This window comes from Rutilus rutilus, assembly GCF_951802725.1.
Source record: "Rutilus rutilus genome assembly, chromosome: 10".
NCBI lineage: Eukaryota > Metazoa > Chordata > Actinopteri > Cypriniformes > Leuciscidae > Rutilus > Rutilus rutilus.
The window spans coordinates 21,181,443-21,199,969 of NC_140215.1; the positions used below are offsets into that span (position 1 = coordinate 21,181,443).

The window sequence follows — 18,527 nt, forward strand, 5'->3', positions numbered from 1 at the left end:
AATCTCTTTTACAAGGGAAACAAACATGATGTAAATTAATATGGGCTTACTTGTTAGTTTTGTCCGTTTCAAGTTCAAATTGATCCTCACACGAACACTGAAGTAAACGTCTTCATTGTGAGACACAAGTGCCCAGCTTCCTTCAAGTTCTCTGCCCTCCAGGTGAGTATGGCATATAAATATAGGCATTAACATATTAAATAAATTCCTATATAGATGTTCTCTTTGATTGGAATTCGCCGTCGCTCAATATTGTCGCCGAGGTGGGATTTTCATGAGCAGTTCCTTCTGCAAGATGAGTGAGTTACCGACCTGTTTTGCCCAATGTCCCTTATTGGACACCATACTTGTGTGTTTATGATTAATTCAAGATGGCGCTCTCCGTGAAGTGTAACATGAAATCTCTGTTTCGTTTTATTCACACAAGTAATTCCCATCGAAGATTATTTAAAGCTGGGCAAGCGACGGGAACAATGGTAAGAAGGTCTTTTCTTTTTACTATTGTTTTATTTGCCTGTTTGACAGCTTGACGGAGGTTCTGTTATATGTTCACCTTCAGTGGAAACCTCTGTTCTGTAATGCATTGAAAGTATCCGACAAGTGTAATTGTCAATCTAAGCACATAACAGTAGCTTATATAGTATTTTCAAATATAGACTAATGTGTGAAAACTGCATTGTTTAAAAATCGCTTTGCTATTTTTTTTAAGTTTGCTATTGTTAGTTGTAAGTGCCTTGTTGCTAAAGCTTTTAAATGTCTAGAATAGTTTAATATTAGTGGCAGTAACATTTATTTAGCCAGGATTACATGTGACATGCAGTTAAGCATCTTGACATGGTTGTTAACTGCAGTGAGTAAATTAGGGTCTGTGGTGCTGCAGAAATGTAGCTTATATGCACAAACACAAAACACCCATTTACACTATCAGAAATTATTAAGATTTTTTATTTATTAGAATATTACAAGGATTTCTTTAGGATCATGTGACACTGAAGACTGGATTAATGGCTATATCATAATAGAACTGTTTATACTGTATTTTGAATCAAATAAAGGCAGCCTTGGTGAACATAAGAGCCTTCAAAAAACACTTTTTTCCCCCTCATGTCCAAGAATCTTTCACTTTTTGTGTGATCACAATAACAACATGAAGATTATCTCATGATTCTATAAAATATTACACTTTTTGGAAAGTTTGGAAAAACCATTTTATTTCAAACATAGATTGGGAAATGTTTTGTTGTGTTGTTCATGACATCCCTTATTCCAAAGACATTGTCTATTCCCTTATGCTGAATTTAGTTGTTTTACATTATGAAAATAGTGAAAGAAAAGAGTTTTAAAAAGTAGTTCCCCCCCCTAAAAAATTTACTGTGAGTACTGTGGCTTGGCAAATTAGATGTAGCGAATCTTATGTTTTTCTCTGTTGAATATCTGTTAAAAATATATATTTTTACCTTGTATGATTAGTGCACAACAAATTCTCTCATTTTTTTATTACAATACTGTTTAAGCATTTAGGTCTTTGAAATTTATTGTATAGATTTACGCCAAAGCACAGAAACATTCTTGGAATATTTTCAAGTCGGCATAAAATGAAAGTTGTGATAGCTATAGAATTCCCTGTAGACCTTAATTATGGTAGTGCGGCTAGTGCTATATGTAAATTTTGACAGGAATGAAAACGAGGCTGTGAGGGATTGAAGTACAGGGCACTCAATGGATTATACAGTTTATTAACAACATATAGGCTACATGATAAGTCTCTCTGGAAAAACAAACAAACTTGTTGAGAACAACTCCTTAAAACAGTTTTGAAAGTTGTGAGTTCTAAAAACGACTTAATCTACACATTGGTGTCCAATCCTGCTCCTGGAGGGCCACTGTCCTGCAAAGTTTAGCTTCAACCCCAATTAAACCCCTTAGCTAGCTAATCAAGGTCCTACTAAGCATTCTAGAAACTTCCAGGCATTTGTGTTGAGGCAAGCTGGTGCTAAACTCTGCAGGACAGTGGCCTTCCAGGACCGAGTTTGACTTTGTACACCCCTGATCTAGACCTTTAAACAGTGCTTGCCATTGTAAAGACTGTAAGTCTATCCCTCACAGCCTTGTTTTCTTCTGTATTAAATTCAATATTGTGTCTAACCTGACTAAGGTCTATTGTGATGTGTATCCAATTGAAGAAAAAGAGTGAAGACTTCTTGAACAAGAAACAACTTTGGGCGGGACTTGATTTTGTCCAATAGGAATTGTTTGGATAGTTGTGGTTTGCTATTGCTGTGATATCATATGAGTGACAGGTTGTCCCGCCCTCATCCCAGTAGAGAAGAGATGTCGCTGCAAGATGGGGGGGAAGTTATTTTGATTAAAGATTATGAAGGCACATTCATTTAAAAATAATGATGTGCATGGATAATTCATTTATAATAAAACTGCAATATTCCATTAAAAAAACATCCGTTTTTTCCATAACCGTAACATTCAGTGTTGCGGTTCCTGCTTATGATGTAAAAATGGTCATTTTGAGTCATTCTAAGCAGGAAGTCCCATATCTTTGTAGAGGGGTTGAGACTACAATCACTCGTTCCTCATTTTCAACTCACACCACAGACCTATGACAGATCAGTGGGTGGGACTTCACTTGCAGAAACTAAAAGCAATATCCGACATCTTGTTTGGAAGCTAAGCTAACAGGCGCTGTGGAGCCAGATGTGAAGTTATGACAATGGCGGAAGGTACTCAATATGATATGGAAGAAGAGGATTTCGAAAGTCTGATGCTCGAATCAGATGTTCGTGGCTCCCTTTACGAGCCGCAATATAGCTGTGCTATAACAGCTATTAATCATGCACTAATAGCTGTGCAATGTGGTGCATTGTGGGAGTTGTTGTCTTCCATACAAATGCGCCCTAAAGTTACTTTCTGTCTTTCCTCGGTCAAGAAGGCACCGAATTCGAAATTTATGTTACGTTTCGACTACATATATGACGCACTTTCAATAAAGATTAATGTTCCCACGGGTGAAACGCTCCTTTAAGGAATTGTTAATTAACAATGCAATTCCCTAGGTGTATGTTACTCTAACTGGACCTAAGCACAGTAAATTATAACTGGTGTGCCTTTTACTGAGCATGTGAAGCCCCCACTGCCTTGACTTGATTGACAACCAGTTTTATTTGATGGCTTCAGCACACTTGCCGTGTAGGAATGTGCGTCCACCGCTGGCAGCCAGTCTCTGTTTTGTTAACTACAGGCAGTGTGTCGTTTGGGACGCTAAAGTGCAGAGTGCTGCGACTGTGGGAGTGAGGTTACAGAAAGACGTCAAAACCATCCCAACAGTCCTTTATTACCAGCAACAACATTTGAAATGAGGTGTTGGTTTTCATTTGTTTTAATTCTCTCCAAATGTCGGGGGGACTGCGTGCTAGTGCGGATGTTCACAATGCTGCTAGGTGTGATGTGCGTCAAAACATGGAGTGTATTCCTGGCAAAGGAAGGGTTATGGAAAGTAATTTAATCATGGTGTGAAAACCCAGAGATGAGTACCGATTTGAATAGTTCATATAGATTTCTCACCAAGAATAAGTGAGAGGGGAATTTAACCTAATGAAATCTATGCCTATAAATAAATATTGTATATAAAATGTCAAAAAAGGGTTTCAAATCAATCCACTTGGCAAGCAAATAAAAGGAGCTCTTCAATAAGGGGATTAGTCACTTGGATTTTCTTACCACCAAAATCAGCAAGTTTCGACTAACAAATGCTAATTAAATCCAGCATTAACCTTTTACTCTGTGTTGAAAACTCTTGTTTTGTTTCTGGAGCTGCTGAAACACCCCTGTTGTGTAAGTGTTTTATGCAGTTATTTAGACAATAAAACTCATGTCAGTTTTAAGCTTTTGTTCCAATCACATCCTGTAACTTCCCTGATTATCCTTCCATACGTTGCAGCATGAGGCAGCAGGATGCAGTGGGCCTTCGCTCCAAGCTGTGTTATAAAACATGACGCTCCCTATCCGGCCCTTAATCGCCTGTGGTCTTAATGGCTGATATCAGTCATCTCAGCCTTGTGTTGCACAAAAAGGAAACGGCTCTTAATTCTTCTTCAGGTCTAAATGCTCTAACTCTCATGTCAGCTAAAACCATTAAACCTACTCCCAGAGCCGCCCGGAGAGGAAACCGTAGGAAAGGGGGCGCACATGAGCTGGGCCTGATTATATTTATTAATTACACGATTTGTTTTTACATGTCAGCTAAGCACTTTATTTCACACTCCGCTGTGTAATTCAGTTCATCATTCTGAAGGATGACCGCAATATGTGCTGAATAACCCCTCCAGACCCCTCTAGCGCTCATAATATTGTTGATAATTTAGTGTATTTTGGCTCTAAATTCCTGTCGAGTAAACCTGGAGTTTTGTGCCGTACTCTGGCCTGTAGACTTATGGTAACAGAAAATATGACGTAGTTAATTGAATTGCACCCACTATCTGGTATCAAGCTTCTGGGTTGTGCTCAAACCAACAGTCAGCTCTGCAGGAAATTTGGCTCTGGCTCATGAGTTCCTGAGTGTTACCATAATTACGCATTGATAAATTTATGAGGTGTGTGCAGGTTATTTCTGCTTCGTTGTGACTTTTATGTGTTTAATTTGTCATTAGTAGGCTAGCGCCGCTGCATTTTCCTGTCGAGGCTCAAAGGGGAAAAAAGGTCGAAGTGGATTTGTCCTGTGGTGGCAAACAAAAGATTTCCCCAAGATGGTCAGTATTTTCTGTGTTTGTTTTTTCCCCGGAGCGCCTATATAACTGTAGACGTCTCTAGAGAGATCAATTGAAAAAGGAGAGCACTTGCTCACAGTTTTGATCTGCCAGACCCTCTGGGTTTCCCCCACTACAGTACCGTGGATTAACTAAACCACCAGACTAGTATCCCCGTACTAATCTAGACTAGTATCCCCGTACTAGTCACCACAGTGTTCCTTTGACCATCATGAGTCAATCCCCCTCTGGTACCTTTTATAATTTAGACTTTGTCTCTTACCAGTCTCAGCTTACGTCACTTCAGTTCTTTTTGTGATTCCAGTGGTGTCTCTCCTGGACCCTGGCGGTCAGCCTCTCGTCTCTCAAGTTTACGAGGTAGGGCTGGAACTGTTCAGTCCAGGTGGCCAAACAACGTCCGCTCTCGGGTCCAAGAGGCACATCCAAGGAATCCTGCCGACAACGCCAAATTGGGGTGGCAAACAAAATTCTATCACTGAATACGAGACAAACATTTCCAATAGTCTTTGATGAGGTTTATTTTCTTGCAAGAAAAGGCCAGCAGTCATGCAGTCACACAGAGTGGCAGGGCATCCTCTTTTATAATTTTGACTCCCAGAATGTTATCTTTCTAGGCCAATGGTGGTATTTTCAACCATACTTGGAACATTCTTGGACTGGTTCATCATATTTTATCCTTGAGTGGAGGCCCTCCTGTCACGTACCAACACTCTTTACCATTCCAATACAATTCCATATTAGAATAAGGTTTGTGTGTGCTCTTTTACTGTCATATGATGGTCACACACATCTTAAAGATAAAATTTCTTCCACAGTCCTTTATTTGCTTAGTCTAGTTTATAAAGGGTATCCAAATATCACAATATAATCCATGCAAGACATTTATCCTTCTCCATGCCAGGCGTTGGGTTTTGGTTTAAGATTTCGGCAGCCGTTTCTGTGTAGCTTGCAAATAATTATATTTCATGTCAGACTAAGCGTAACCTGTCTTTTTATATGTAATGCGATCAGCATAGGGAGGATTGTATTGAAACAAAAGCGATTGGTCCTAAACGGTTCAGGGTTTGGCCTCCGAGCCGCGGTCCGTAGTGCAGAGTCTGTCCCGTCCTGGTTATTTTTGGAGCGCGGTGCGGCCCTTTCTGCTGGGAGCGCTGTTTTTGAAGGGACTCCAGCCCCATTAATCAGGCCGGGGACCCCACGGTGTGAGAGGGCCCCCAGCCCTGGCTCTCCACACTGCGAGTTTCTGTTCCTCTCCCTGCGCTCTCCGCACAGTGTGAAGCGTAGAGGAACCTCATCAATCTCACCTGTCCGAAACGTCAACCGCAGATTTAATCAAACGCTCCGTCTCCTGCCCCCCTGCCACCTCTTGTACACCACCCTCCTCCCCACAAAATACCTCTGTCTCCTGCTCATTCTTTCTCTGCTTTTTTGGCTTTGTCACTCATATTCTCTAATGTGTTTTCCCCTCAAAACGGGTCTCGTTCCTGTTTTATTTTCAGTCATTCGCACTTCGCTTCAAGCTGAGTGTGTTTCAGTACGGCAAAAACACACATTCCCTACCGTTTCGGGCACGGGAAGGTGCATAAAAATGATTTTCTGCTCTTTACTTCACCAAAGCGGGGCTTTGTTGGGTAGCCCAGCGGAGAGTGGCAGGATTAAGGCATGTGTTTCTGCTGTTCAGCGTGATGTCTGTTTTAATAGGGTGAGTGAGGCGATGCTGATAGACACTGTAACAGTAGGTTCTGTGTGTCTGAAGCTTAGTGGGGGACAAATGGACTGGGGCGGGAGGGTCAGAGGTGCCGTTCAGAACCGGCCTCACTCTCCCTCTCTGATATCAGCTCCTGTGGAGAGCTTCTCCACATTTACTGAGCTGCTGATGCTTTCCTGCAGAACCATAAAGGGTGGTGAAAGGTAGTGTTGGAATTGGCATGCAAAGATGGCCGTCTCTGCCGAGATGTCAGAGCCCAGCTTAGGCTGTCTGTATGGCTCTTTAGGGTTCTTATCGTTTCTTGGTGAATGTCTCCTCACTGTAAAAATTATGATCCGTAAGTCATGGCAATAAACGTTTTTCCATTACTTTAAATTAATCAAAATAATTGAAATAATTTCAACTTTATTTTTAAGTTGTAAAAGATACAACTAGACAAGATTTGTTTTTTAATTAGTTGAAATGACTGTAGCCCTTTATAGTACTTAATTTAAGGCAGCAGCTGAACTTATTTTTTTAATTCAGTGGGTGTTTTTTTTATTAGGTGGATTTTTTTTTTTTTTTTTTTTGCAGTGTGTGCATAGCAGTGGCCAGTTGTTAATTACAAGCTCATTGTGTCAGTCTATGTCCAATTTTAACTTGGACATCTACAGTGGAGACCCAGTGCTTTGCGTAAATAAAAGGTCTCTATAAATCAAACAACGAAATGATTCTATAATTTTTATGTATTTATTATTTTATAGGGTTTAGATTTTGATTGGACACAGCCTTTGACGTCAACAAATGAAATGAAAAGTGTTTTTTTCCCCCTCTATTTGAAAACCACTGGGTTATAACATAAGTCCTTTCTGAGCATGAAAACCTTTAGTATAATTGTAAAATATTAGATTGTTTTTACAGCTAACCTAATCTGTTTGCAATGAAGATTTAAGTGTTAGTTGTTATTCTGTCTATTCTAATGGTGACTTTGGAGCCTAATTTTACAGTTATTGTATCGCTCTAACTGTCCTGCAATACTTTCACAACGTTTATAGAAAAGGGTCAGTCCATGTCAAGTGGTCAAATGGACGTTCTTGACCTCTTTTTGTGTACGTGTGTGTGTCTGTTGGTATTGCAAAACCACCATTTTTTATTGTTTTATTTTTTTATGCAGAACTTTACCATTTTTGAGCCACTTGAAATGGAATCACCCAAAATACTCTGGACCTCCACTCACTGGCAGTTGAGTGAAAAGCCAGTATTATTCATGTACTGTATCTAGTTTTTTCTTGACTAGCTCTCTCTTTCCTGCATCTACTGGAACACACACAGATGCTCTTACAATTAAATACTTCTACAAAGTGTCTACATGAGTGTAAGAACAGGGACCGTAGGTGTACCATGTAACCCTATCAGCTTGCGCACACACTCGTACGGTTTAATGTGTACTCCATATGGTAGACCTGTAGGAATTTTTTTTTTTTTGCTACTTTGCTGCACTGTGGTACAACAGTGTTGCGTTTGTCAGTGTAAAACATTAGGAGAGAAGTTACTGCTCCTGCCAGGTGTCATCAAGAATGGGTTTGTGCTGGTGGGACAGCTGAGGAGAGAGAGCAAGTCCAGTAAATTGGAGTAAATGGGTGAAATTACTCTAGGTGAGAATGGGAATAGTATTGTGTCATGATTTATTTGTAAAATTAAAAGTATTTTATTTCACATTAGACTTTAAATTAACAGGGATGCTGTCTAACATCTGTGTTTGATTTAAGCATTATTTATTCTTGATGCATTTACAAATTACAATTTAGAGCCTCAAGACTTGTACATTTCAGAAAAGTCATTTCACTATGAAGTCAAATTGCATTAATACATAGTTTGATGTACAATGTATAAAATAAATAAGCTTTTTCAATTGACTTTAGACTAAACAAGGAAATTTTTCAAATGCTGTAGTATTTTTTTCTTTATTTATGGCATCAACACATATAAATAAAGATTGCATAATTAGGAATTTCTGTGTTGTTTAACTGATGTCCCTATCATTGTTACAACCTTCCTTAATAAATAATGAAGAATGACATTGAAAACAGGCATTTTTCGGGTTACTATGTAATGTACCTGTTGAATAAAATTCCCCCATCATCACACCAGCTGCCAAAAAATCTGATTTTTAAGACATTCCTCCTTATCGGTAGATGGGAGGTACGATATGCTGATTATTCCTTCGGTATTTGGGACTAGTGTTGTTTCAGCTTATGTGTGATTGTCTCAAATGACACCATTACCATGTCTGGATGGTTAATGATCGGCCGGAGGGGAAGAGGGGAACAGCGCAAGGTGAGAGAACACATGAACCAGGCTCCGTTCTGCCCCAAATCACTTCTGACACCTCAGAGAGGCCCTGTGCATTCAGGCCACTGCACTGCAATTACTCACCCAGTAATGGCATAAATAGCCTACTCTTTCCTTATATATAGGCTAACTAGCTAATGACACTGGATCAGTGATTGTATTCCCTTGGCTATAGGCTTCCCTCAAGCCAAACTGATTTTAGATCAGCCATAGATCTTAGATTGTAAATGGACCCCGAAAGAAGTTACCTCATACATGTGATGCAGGTGTTAACGGCTATTTTCATGCAAGTGTGCTTTCCGTGTTTAAATATTCTTATGTTGTAGCGGTAATCTTTTCTTAAAGACTAGATTATTTTTGAAAGTTGAAGTTTTAAAAGTTAAGAGTTTGGACGTTTTTTTTCAGAGCATCAACAACGCCTGAGCTTACTGCCACCAACCACTGTCAGAAACATGTCTTATCTAGGCCTTCTAGTAACACAATATTTGTCCAGAGGTCTGTAGGCAAGAATCTCTCTCTTTTTTCCCCCCATAAAGACTAAAGACAAGAGTAGGGGCTTCCTTCTCTGCCCAAGCATTTTAAAATCAGCTCTTTGTTTTATTCTTCCCAATCTTTAATATACTTTATGGGTTTACAACATCACACTGCTTTCTTCTATTGCTGTTTCGGGTAGGACCACTACTGTGATTGTTATTCCACAACTATGTCACTCTTAAGAGCTGCTATTGGCTGGCTGTGAACTGTGAGTGTTTTCATTGGCTGTGGAGCTGTTCCGCTCTAGCACTTTCTCACCCGGTAGGGTGCTCTGTTAGTGTGAGACATACTTTGGATTTATCGCTTTGATAACATTCATAAAACTGTGTAAGGCGTCCCCTTTCTTCTTGTAGGTGTACCACCAACTTTCGTTACATTCACTTTTATGCCTTTTCTTTTGTGTCTCCTACAACTATTTGTCTTTCTTTGAAACCGATTTTGTCTCATTCATTTTTTTTTTTACCTACAGAGCCTCCCTAAAGGGCAGGTTTTCTCAGGAATCCAGCCCACAGGTGTTCCTCACTTGGGGAACTATCTAGGAGCTCTAGAGAACTGGGTGGCCCTGCAGGACGAGTACAGCACAGTCATGTACAGCATCGTAGACCTTCATTCCATCACCCAGCCTCAGGACCCTCAGATACTGCGAGACAACATCCTGGACATGGCCGCTAGTCTGTTGGCCTGTGGCATTGACCCGACTCGCTCCATCCTCTTTCAGCAGTCTCAAGTGAGTCCTGCTTTGAAGACTTGCTTCCAAGATGTATTTAATCACATTAAAGGGATCATTCATCCAGACATGAATATTCTGTCGTCATTTACTCACCTTCATGTTGTTCCAAACCTGTATGACTTATTTTATTCTGATGAACACAAAATTAAGATATTTTGATTAACTGTTTTTATCCACACAATGAAAGTCAATGGAGTCCAAAGCATTCCACAGAAGAAAGTAATGTAAGTTTGGGATGACATGAGGGTAATTGATGACAGAATTTTCAACTATCCCTTTAAACCATGCATAACTGCTACTAGTATAATATTTTTCAACTGTGCAGATCTTTGTTCATCCCTGCTGCCTAAACAATGTAAAATAACCTTTCAAATAACTTCAGAAGTCTCATTCTAAAAAGGCGTCCGGTCGTTTTATTGGGCTGAGCTACTGGCAGTCAGCTAAAACATATTTTCCATCGCCAAATATTTATATAATGGAGTCTAGGTTTAAATGCTTATTCTACCAAACCGATTCCTATCTCTACAAATTCTCGGGATGGGGAAAACACACAGATTTGTTTTCACGGTTCACTTCAAAGTGACCACATGAAGCAGAAAGAGGAGGATAATAATAGATTTTACTGTACACAGCAACTCGCTAGCTGTCCAGCGCTTTTTCTCTCGAATTGAGCAACTTTTGAAGGGTAACTATAATAAGTGTGGACACGTTCTTCCTCTCAGCCACCTGATATGCTTTCAACTGTGTGTGTTTGTGTGTGTTGTGCAGCAGAGTAAAAGTGTGTCAGGGTTTTGTGTGTTTTCTCACTGGAACTTTGCAGCAAGCATGTGAAAACACACACACACACACACACACACACACTCGCACTCCCCCTGATTTTATTCCGTTTTAACTTCATGCCACATATCTTGGCAGGACTGAAGACCTCCCATCGAACATACGAGCACAAGACTGTTCCACATGTGAAAATAATACCCTGGCCCAAGGAAAACACTTGGCTTCATTGAAAAAATGGTGACAAGCTAAAATCAATCGGATCTTAAGTACAGGGCTTTGTGTTATAGCTGTATGTGTATTTGGGGTAAATTGCACTAGAAACTCTTTTACCAGAACAGCATCCACACAACAGAGAGATTTATGTGTACGTTTCTAGAAGACTTGCGTAATTGAAGTCTGTGTGTAAATTAGATCCTTTTTTCACTCTAAATTTGTTTTCACTGATGTGTCTGAGGAATAAACACTTTATATTTAGGGCTGTATTGTTTCACTTACTCTTTCTGTGTCTCAATTGATTGCACAAATCTGACAAATGAAGTCATCTGAGATATCCACCACCACCACTATATCCAATTTTCTGCCATGACCCCTCTTTGTATCTGCTGTCTCACCCTCACACATAGATTAGCTAACTGTAATAAATATCACATTTTATGTTCATTCCTCTCTGGGTTTACATCAGATGCCTCGAGAATCCTTTTGTGAGAGTATATGAGAGATGGCGGCCGTGTCGCCAGCACCCATAAAGTTAAATTCTCTGAAGCAGAATGATGTTGAGCAGTGTTTTTCTTTGGAATCTGTGTGTGTGCATGCTTCTGGGAACTCTTTTGGGAACTCTTCTGGGAACTGTGCAGATTTTCACAACAGCAGTCAAATAAGCTCTTTCATGATTTTGTAATGAGAGAAAGGCTAGTTTGAGTTTGGATGCAGAGAGGCATCCTTACTGTGCTACTGTGCACCTGTTGGGAGGTGGGTACATCTTGTTCTCTTCACTACCACACAGGGGCGCTACGAAGATGCCTAGTTTATGCGTAATGTACTGTTACTGTACATATCAAGAGTAATATATATATTATAATATATAATAATTATATATAATTATAGTAATTTATTATATATAATATCATGAATTATTAATTAATAAATATCATTAAGTTTTTGTGGAGTTGCACTAAATTTTGCAACCTCAACTAACCTTGCCATGCCCTGTGAACATCAAATTATCTGCTATTTTAAAAGACTTATATATAACTTATACGATAGCCTTTCCTGTTTGGTTTTCGAACTCCGAAATGGAGAAATTCATTCTTTTAATGAGGCTTTTTCTTCATCGTGATATCAGGTAGAGCTGCAGGTGCATTTGTCATTTGAATCAGTTATTCAAGAGATTTGTTCAAAAACTGATTCATCCAGTAATGAAACAAGTGAAGTATTTATGAGTGAGTCATTGAATCATTCATTCAAACCGTTAAAAAACAAAAACAATTCATTGAAATTAAATAGACGGCAGCACTTAACATTTTGTCAGAACCTCTAGTAAATGTAATGTTATTTTGTGTCAGTTCAGAATCGTGGGAGAATCATGTTCTCTGTTTGAAACAAGAAAATCGTGGTTCTCAATTCATCCAGAATCGTGCAGCTCTAATATCAGGACTGTTCACTAAAATGAATAAAATGAAATGTACAGAAATGTAAAAACGTACTTACTTTCTATTATCATAGAACACGTGTGTTCAAAGCATTGCATGAATGAATTGCACTTTTCATTTATTTCTTAATAAATGAATTGATCGTACAAAGAAATGCGTGCCATGTCATTTTTGTTGTGAAAATCTAATTATTATACAATTGATCTATGCAGGTCGCTGAACATGCTGAGCTCGCATGGATCCTAGGTTGCCTTACCAGCATGCCACGTTTACGGCACCTGCCTCAATGGAAGGTAATTACAGCACTTTTTTTTTTTGTGTGTGTGCATTTTTCAGTTGAAAACTTTTTTTTTAATCTGCTCGTGATCATGTTAAATAAAAAGACGCGTGATTTATTAGAGCCCTCTCGAAGATGGTAGCTTGCCAATTTAAATGTTCAAGCCTCCCTCTGTTTGTTGTCTATGTGGCACGGCGACCGGGTTTTCCTGTGCCGGTCGTGAGGGTTGGCGGACCTGGCAGGGAGAGACAGGGCTTGATAATGACTGTGATTCACCCAGAGAGGACAACCCTTTTATATTGCTGCTGACGGAGCGCTCGGCCAGAAGCCTCCCGCCGCTGCAGGGAAAACACCTAGCTGTTTACTCAACAGCTGAGTGCATGTGAAACGTGGTGGAAAGTGGCCTTTGGATGCTGCCTGTGTGCGTTAATGTGGCAAAACTCCTTCATTCAGCCCGATCTGGGACACTGAGACCGCGCTTGATGTTAGACCTCATTGTAATAAGAAAACAGACAGTTGCAGCCAAATGTAATGAAAGGTGCTTTAGATTTATTTCAAACTTTCCTCTCTGTCCTTCCAGTGGTAAATCCTCCATTTCTTGTCCTTGCAGATGAAGAGCATGGAGAAGAATGAAGGCAGTGTGGGGCTTTATACGTACCCAGTGTTGCAAGCAGCGGATATTCTGCTCTACAAGTATGACCGGCTCTGCTCTTGATGTGTTTTGTTCTTAGTGCGGTTATATTCCCAGCTTTTTGTTTGAGAGAGACTGATGTTATTGTTGTGCAGATCCACACATGTGCCAGTAGGGGAGGACCAGATCCAGCACTTGGAGCTCGCCCAGGACTTGGCCCGCATCTTTAACAACCAGTATGGAGAGTTCTTCCCCGAGCCTCGTGCCCTGCTCAGTATGTTTGGAAGTTCTTGTATTTATCTCATGACATTAACTTCCCATTTTAATCAGTCTGTTTTTCTCATAAAGGTTCACCTGCACACAAACTCTATAAAGTGGAAAAGTACGACCAATTACTCAGTGTCATTCAGCGAACACACAAATGAGTCAGTGCTCTCAAGTGTCTGCTCGAGCTCCCTGCTTTCCTCTCTGTGTGTTACACGTTCGCACAACTGCATACACTCTCGTAATAAGTCGTGCGCACACATGGCAGGCATGTTGGACCATCGGTTTGAGCTACAGTCTTTCATTCTCTATAATTATCGCCATCATAAAAACACAATATGAAGCCAGTCATGTGTGCAATGGAGCTGTGATTAAAGGAATGTTCTCTTCCTCCTCTATCTGAGTGATGGGGTGATAATGGATTTGGGGAGTTTCCCTATAGTGACTTCACAAAGGACCGGTTCACATCGCTCTTCTTACATGTGTAGGAAGACTGTGCCTGCATTCTGAAGCCAAACAATATCTGTTGCACTGAAACCAAATATAAAAAGATCCGACCATTAGAGCCCATCTGTGTTGTGATCTCACAAAGAAATAATATTTACACAACCGCGTTGCTTTCCTGAGATATTCATTTCAATCTGATGAGTGTTTGAGTGTGGTCACTGTTTAATGCTAATTTACTGAAATTGATTTTATAAAAAGTGGAAAATTGCATTCTGTGATTACTTTTGTATTGAAATGATTAGGCAGTATTGGAAAAGGAGCATCTCAGAGAAATCTGTATTAACTAGCATGTTTCCTGCACCATGATTCAATCACCTATTACATGAACCAATGAGCCAGTTCATTTAATGAATAGTTAAAAAAAAGGTAGTTAAAAGTTTCAATAAGGCGAATCCCTTACTGAACTAAATCTATCATAGCGGTTTCTGAATTCAACATCTGACACACCTTTTGTGTCAGTGACTTTCTTTTATTAAGTGAAATGCTGTTTTTGAAAGGAGTCTCTTGTGCTCTGCATTTATTTGATCAAAAATACAGTAAAAGTAGTAATATTGCAATTTAAATCAACTGTTTTCTATTTTAATATATTTTAAATATAATTTATTCTTGTGATGGGAAAGCTGAATTTTCAGCAGTCTTAAGTATCACATGATCTTTCAGAAATCATTCTGTTATTATTTATTATTCTATTATCATTCTTATTATCAATGCTGAAAACATTTGTGCTGCTTAATATTTTTGTGGGAACTGTGTTTTTTTTCCTCCAGGTTGCCAAGAACAGGGTTTATATGAAATAGAAATCTTCAGTAACATTAGAAATGTCTTTACTGTCACATTCTGATCAATGAAAATCATTGACCCTTAATGTGTACTTGTTTAATAAAAGAATGATTTAAAATGCTTAAAAATAAAATATTACTGAACAGTAGTGAATAGGAAAGACTACACTCTGAGAAATGGTACGGTACCCTTTAAAAGGTTTAGTTACTAGTAATATGTACACTTTTGGTACAAAGGTGTACCTTTTGAAAGGGTGCTGCCAGTGACCGACTTTTTTCTGAGATTGCGGATGAAATGTTTAACTTTTCCTGCCTTTTAACTCTCAGGTGTCACTCGAAAGGTGAAATCTCTCAGGGATCCATCTTCTAAGATGTCCAAGTCAGACCCCCAAAAGTTATCTACAGTCTTCCTGAACGATACACCTGACGACATTGCCCTTAAGATTCGCAGAGCTGTGACTGACTTGACTTCTGAAGTGACCTATGAGCCTGAGAGCCGGCCAGGTGTATCAAACCTAGTCTCCATGCACGCGGCTGTGTCTGGACAGAGCGTGGAGGAGGTGGTTCGGCTGGCTAAAGGTATGGACACTGGACAGTACAAGAATGTGGTCGCCGAGGCTGTTGTAGAAAAGCTGCAACCCATTCGTCTGGAGATCCAAAGACTGAGGGCCGACAGAGGCCACCTTGAGAGTCTGTTAGCCAAAGGAGCAGAGAAGGCTCGCAGCCTGGCGGTTCCTGTGATGACGGAAGTCAGGAAACTAGTGGGCTTTTATTATGGCAATTGATAAACTGTGACATGCAACAAACTCTTCTTTGTCTGTCTTGATTCTTTTAGCTTACTGGTGAAAAAAACTTTCGGTAAGTAAAGTTACACCACTGTCACCATATATTGCCCACGTCCGTTCAAATGCTCAGTTTTGTTTAATTACATCCTGTTGCCTACTTTTGACCTTTTTCTATTTATTTAAACAACAATAAACAATCTTCTTTTTATGAATTAATTGGTAGATGAATAACTTGTGTTCAAAATCCTTTTCAATCTCACCCGGTGCCTCAACACACAACTGTTGAGCAGGAGAACCTGCCAGATGGAGTTGTGGAAAACTCTTGGCAAAGTCTGCTCAGTTGACCTCACACACTTGTAAGAATAATAATTTAATTGTAGCCTTTTGCACTGATTTTTTTTTTTTTTTTTTTTTCTCCTATTGGAATGTACCTGTGAAGAGGTTTTAAGATTGTCTGTCCAAAGCAAAATTATATGTTTTAAGGCAAGGCAATTGATACAATTAAAAATGGTTCATGTTTTAATGTATTGATAAACTTAGTCTAAGATGAACCTTTATCATACAAGATTGTATACCCATTTATCCCTGAAAAGTTTGTAATAAATGCATGAATTTAATATGCCAGGAGTGTAATGTTGCCAGAAGTGTATTAGGAAAAAATCTATATAATATATACATACATACATACTGTATAAACTATAAAATTTGAAATATGCACAGGCTGATAATCAAATTCATAACCCAATAATGGATTTGTTGTTATAAATGAGTGTTCTTTAAAATGAGTTATGCTTGTTGGGGACGATTTTAAATCCGAGGTCTTTTTCATTTACTTAAAGTCCGGTTTATAATGACTTCAGCCGATTCTGCCTACTTTTCGATGAAATAATCCTAAAAGAAGTCACCATAAATCATGAAAACATTTTTAACTGTACACTCATTTTCTCTGATTCTTTTAAATTGCGATTGGAAAAGTTTTTATCGTCGCACTGCACAGACATGCATTATTCTCCAAGCTGCGTTCTGAATTCAAGGATATATGGGAGGATTAGATGGGGAGTTTATTCGTTCCACAGGGCAATTAATGATCAGTCCAGCAAAATGATTCTTTGTTTAGATATGGTTTTTTTTTTCGTTCTCTATAGCCTATAGGCTGACGGAATGGCGAAGAAAAGACGCTTGTTATTTGACAGTTTTTTCTCTTTGCTTTGAAAGTGTCATTCATTTTCGCCTTGTTCAAATCCGCTATTTTTAGCTGGTGAGTTATGTGCAGCCAGCGTTGTAACGTTGGTATAGACTCCATATGAGCAGTTAAATAGAAATAATACGCAAAGTGCAAGCATGCTCACTTGCCAATATTGGATTGCGGTAGTTAAATAAATAACCTGTAAAATGACAACAAAACGTGTCCGACATTTAGTAGGAGTTTTATCATAATCCACGGACAGTGTGCTAATCGAATGTGTGCTCGTGATACCAAACGATGCGCGGTCAAGTGTGTGTTGAGTTAGTTAATGGCTTATGTGATGCGCATGCCGAGAGCCCTTTGAGCTCTGTTTATGAAAGTCAGGGGTCAGCCTTTTTCTCTAATTAAGCGTTAACAATCATTAAAATATAGGCATACTGCATTCAGTGACGAAACAATGTAATTCTGCTGTCAAACCTGATTATTAGTATTTTCTTTAAAAAAAAAAAGAATAAAAAAAAGTAGCCTAGTCCGTGTATTTTGGAAACGTTTCATCCAGCGAGAATAAAGCAGAGTCCCATAGTGAGACTTACCGCTTCCTCTCTCTCTTTCTCCAAAACAAATCGTCTGTCCATTTCTTTATAACAGTACAGCCTAATAATAATTCATATTTAATTCATATTTAAATAGGCCTACTAGTAGCCTAAATAATAAACAGCTAACCTAATAATGATCATTTTTGGTGTGATATTCAAAACTGCGTGCAATTAAACTAGCCATATTTAATCCACACTTTATTTAATGAAGATCATCGCATCATGCACTAATAAATCAGTGAACAATTAATTTGAGCAGATATGAAAAAGGGTATTGGTTTAGTATTCAGAATAACGCACGGAGATAACCATTTATCAACGCCAAGCAATTAGCCTACAGAATCCTATCAAAGTTCATCAGCCTAATTGCTATTGTTGAAAATGAAAGGGTTGATACGATTTTGAATGTTTCGAAATAAAATCGCACAGGCTAGATGTTGATCTTAGGGTTTAAACTCGGTTTAAACTCAGTAAGATGCGGTGTAAATGAGATAATTGGGTGCAGCGCGGTCTATGTGCTTCAACTAATTCGCAGTTAAATATCTATTATGTAGTAGAAAGTTATCTGCATCATTTAGGCTACTATAGCGGTAAGAAAACTTTGAAAGTCTTTTTTAGCATTTCTAAATATATTTCCCCTAAAACCGTTTTAGTTTAATTTGAAATGTAATTTAATTAAGCTGTTCATCAGATTTGTTCTAGTTTATTAATCCAACTACTTTATAGGTCATTACTCATTTCTAGTTTAGCCTATTTTATTTTATTTTAGTGTTTGGCTACTTGCCGGCTGTAAAGCTTAAATTAATTATTTGAGTTTTTTTGTCTACTCAATAAGCAAAACATAAATAAGCTACACGTTAATGCGCGTATCTATTGTTATTCTTTGAACAGTAATAGTAATAGTAATATTTCATATTAATATAGTAGCCTTATGTTATTAATTGTTTGAAACTATCTTGATGAAAACATGAAACATAAGAACAATGAAAAGCATA

At 38.7% G+C, this 18,527-nt stretch overlaps 2 protein-coding genes across 2 annotated transcripts in view; one reads left to right on the plus strand and one right to left on the minus strand.

Annotated features, from left to right (window-relative positions):
• hao2 (hydroxyacid oxidase 2 (long chain)) overlaps window positions 1-323 on the minus strand; it is a 54,816-nt gene extending 54,493 nt beyond the window's left edge. The window contains exon 1 of the mRNA XM_084422326.1: window positions 51-323. The gene's annotated coding sequence lies outside the window, so the exon portion shown is untranslated. The remainder of the gene's footprint in view (window positions 1-50) is intronic.
• Window positions 217-15,966, plus strand: wars2 (tryptophanyl tRNA synthetase 2, mitochondrial; the record flags this gene model as incomplete). The annotated part of the gene is made up of 7 exons (XM_084422325.1): window positions 217-299; window positions 428-476; window positions 9,821-10,078; window positions 12,720-12,800; window positions 13,395-13,477; window positions 13,571-13,689; window positions 15,293-15,966. The coding sequence occupies 7 exons, from the start codon at window positions 217-219 to the stop codon at window positions 15,748-15,750; spliced, it is 1,131 nt and encodes a 376-aa protein (XP_084278451.1). The 3' UTR covers window positions 15,751-15,966.
• Window positions 15,967-18,527: the final 2,561 nt, after the last annotated feature.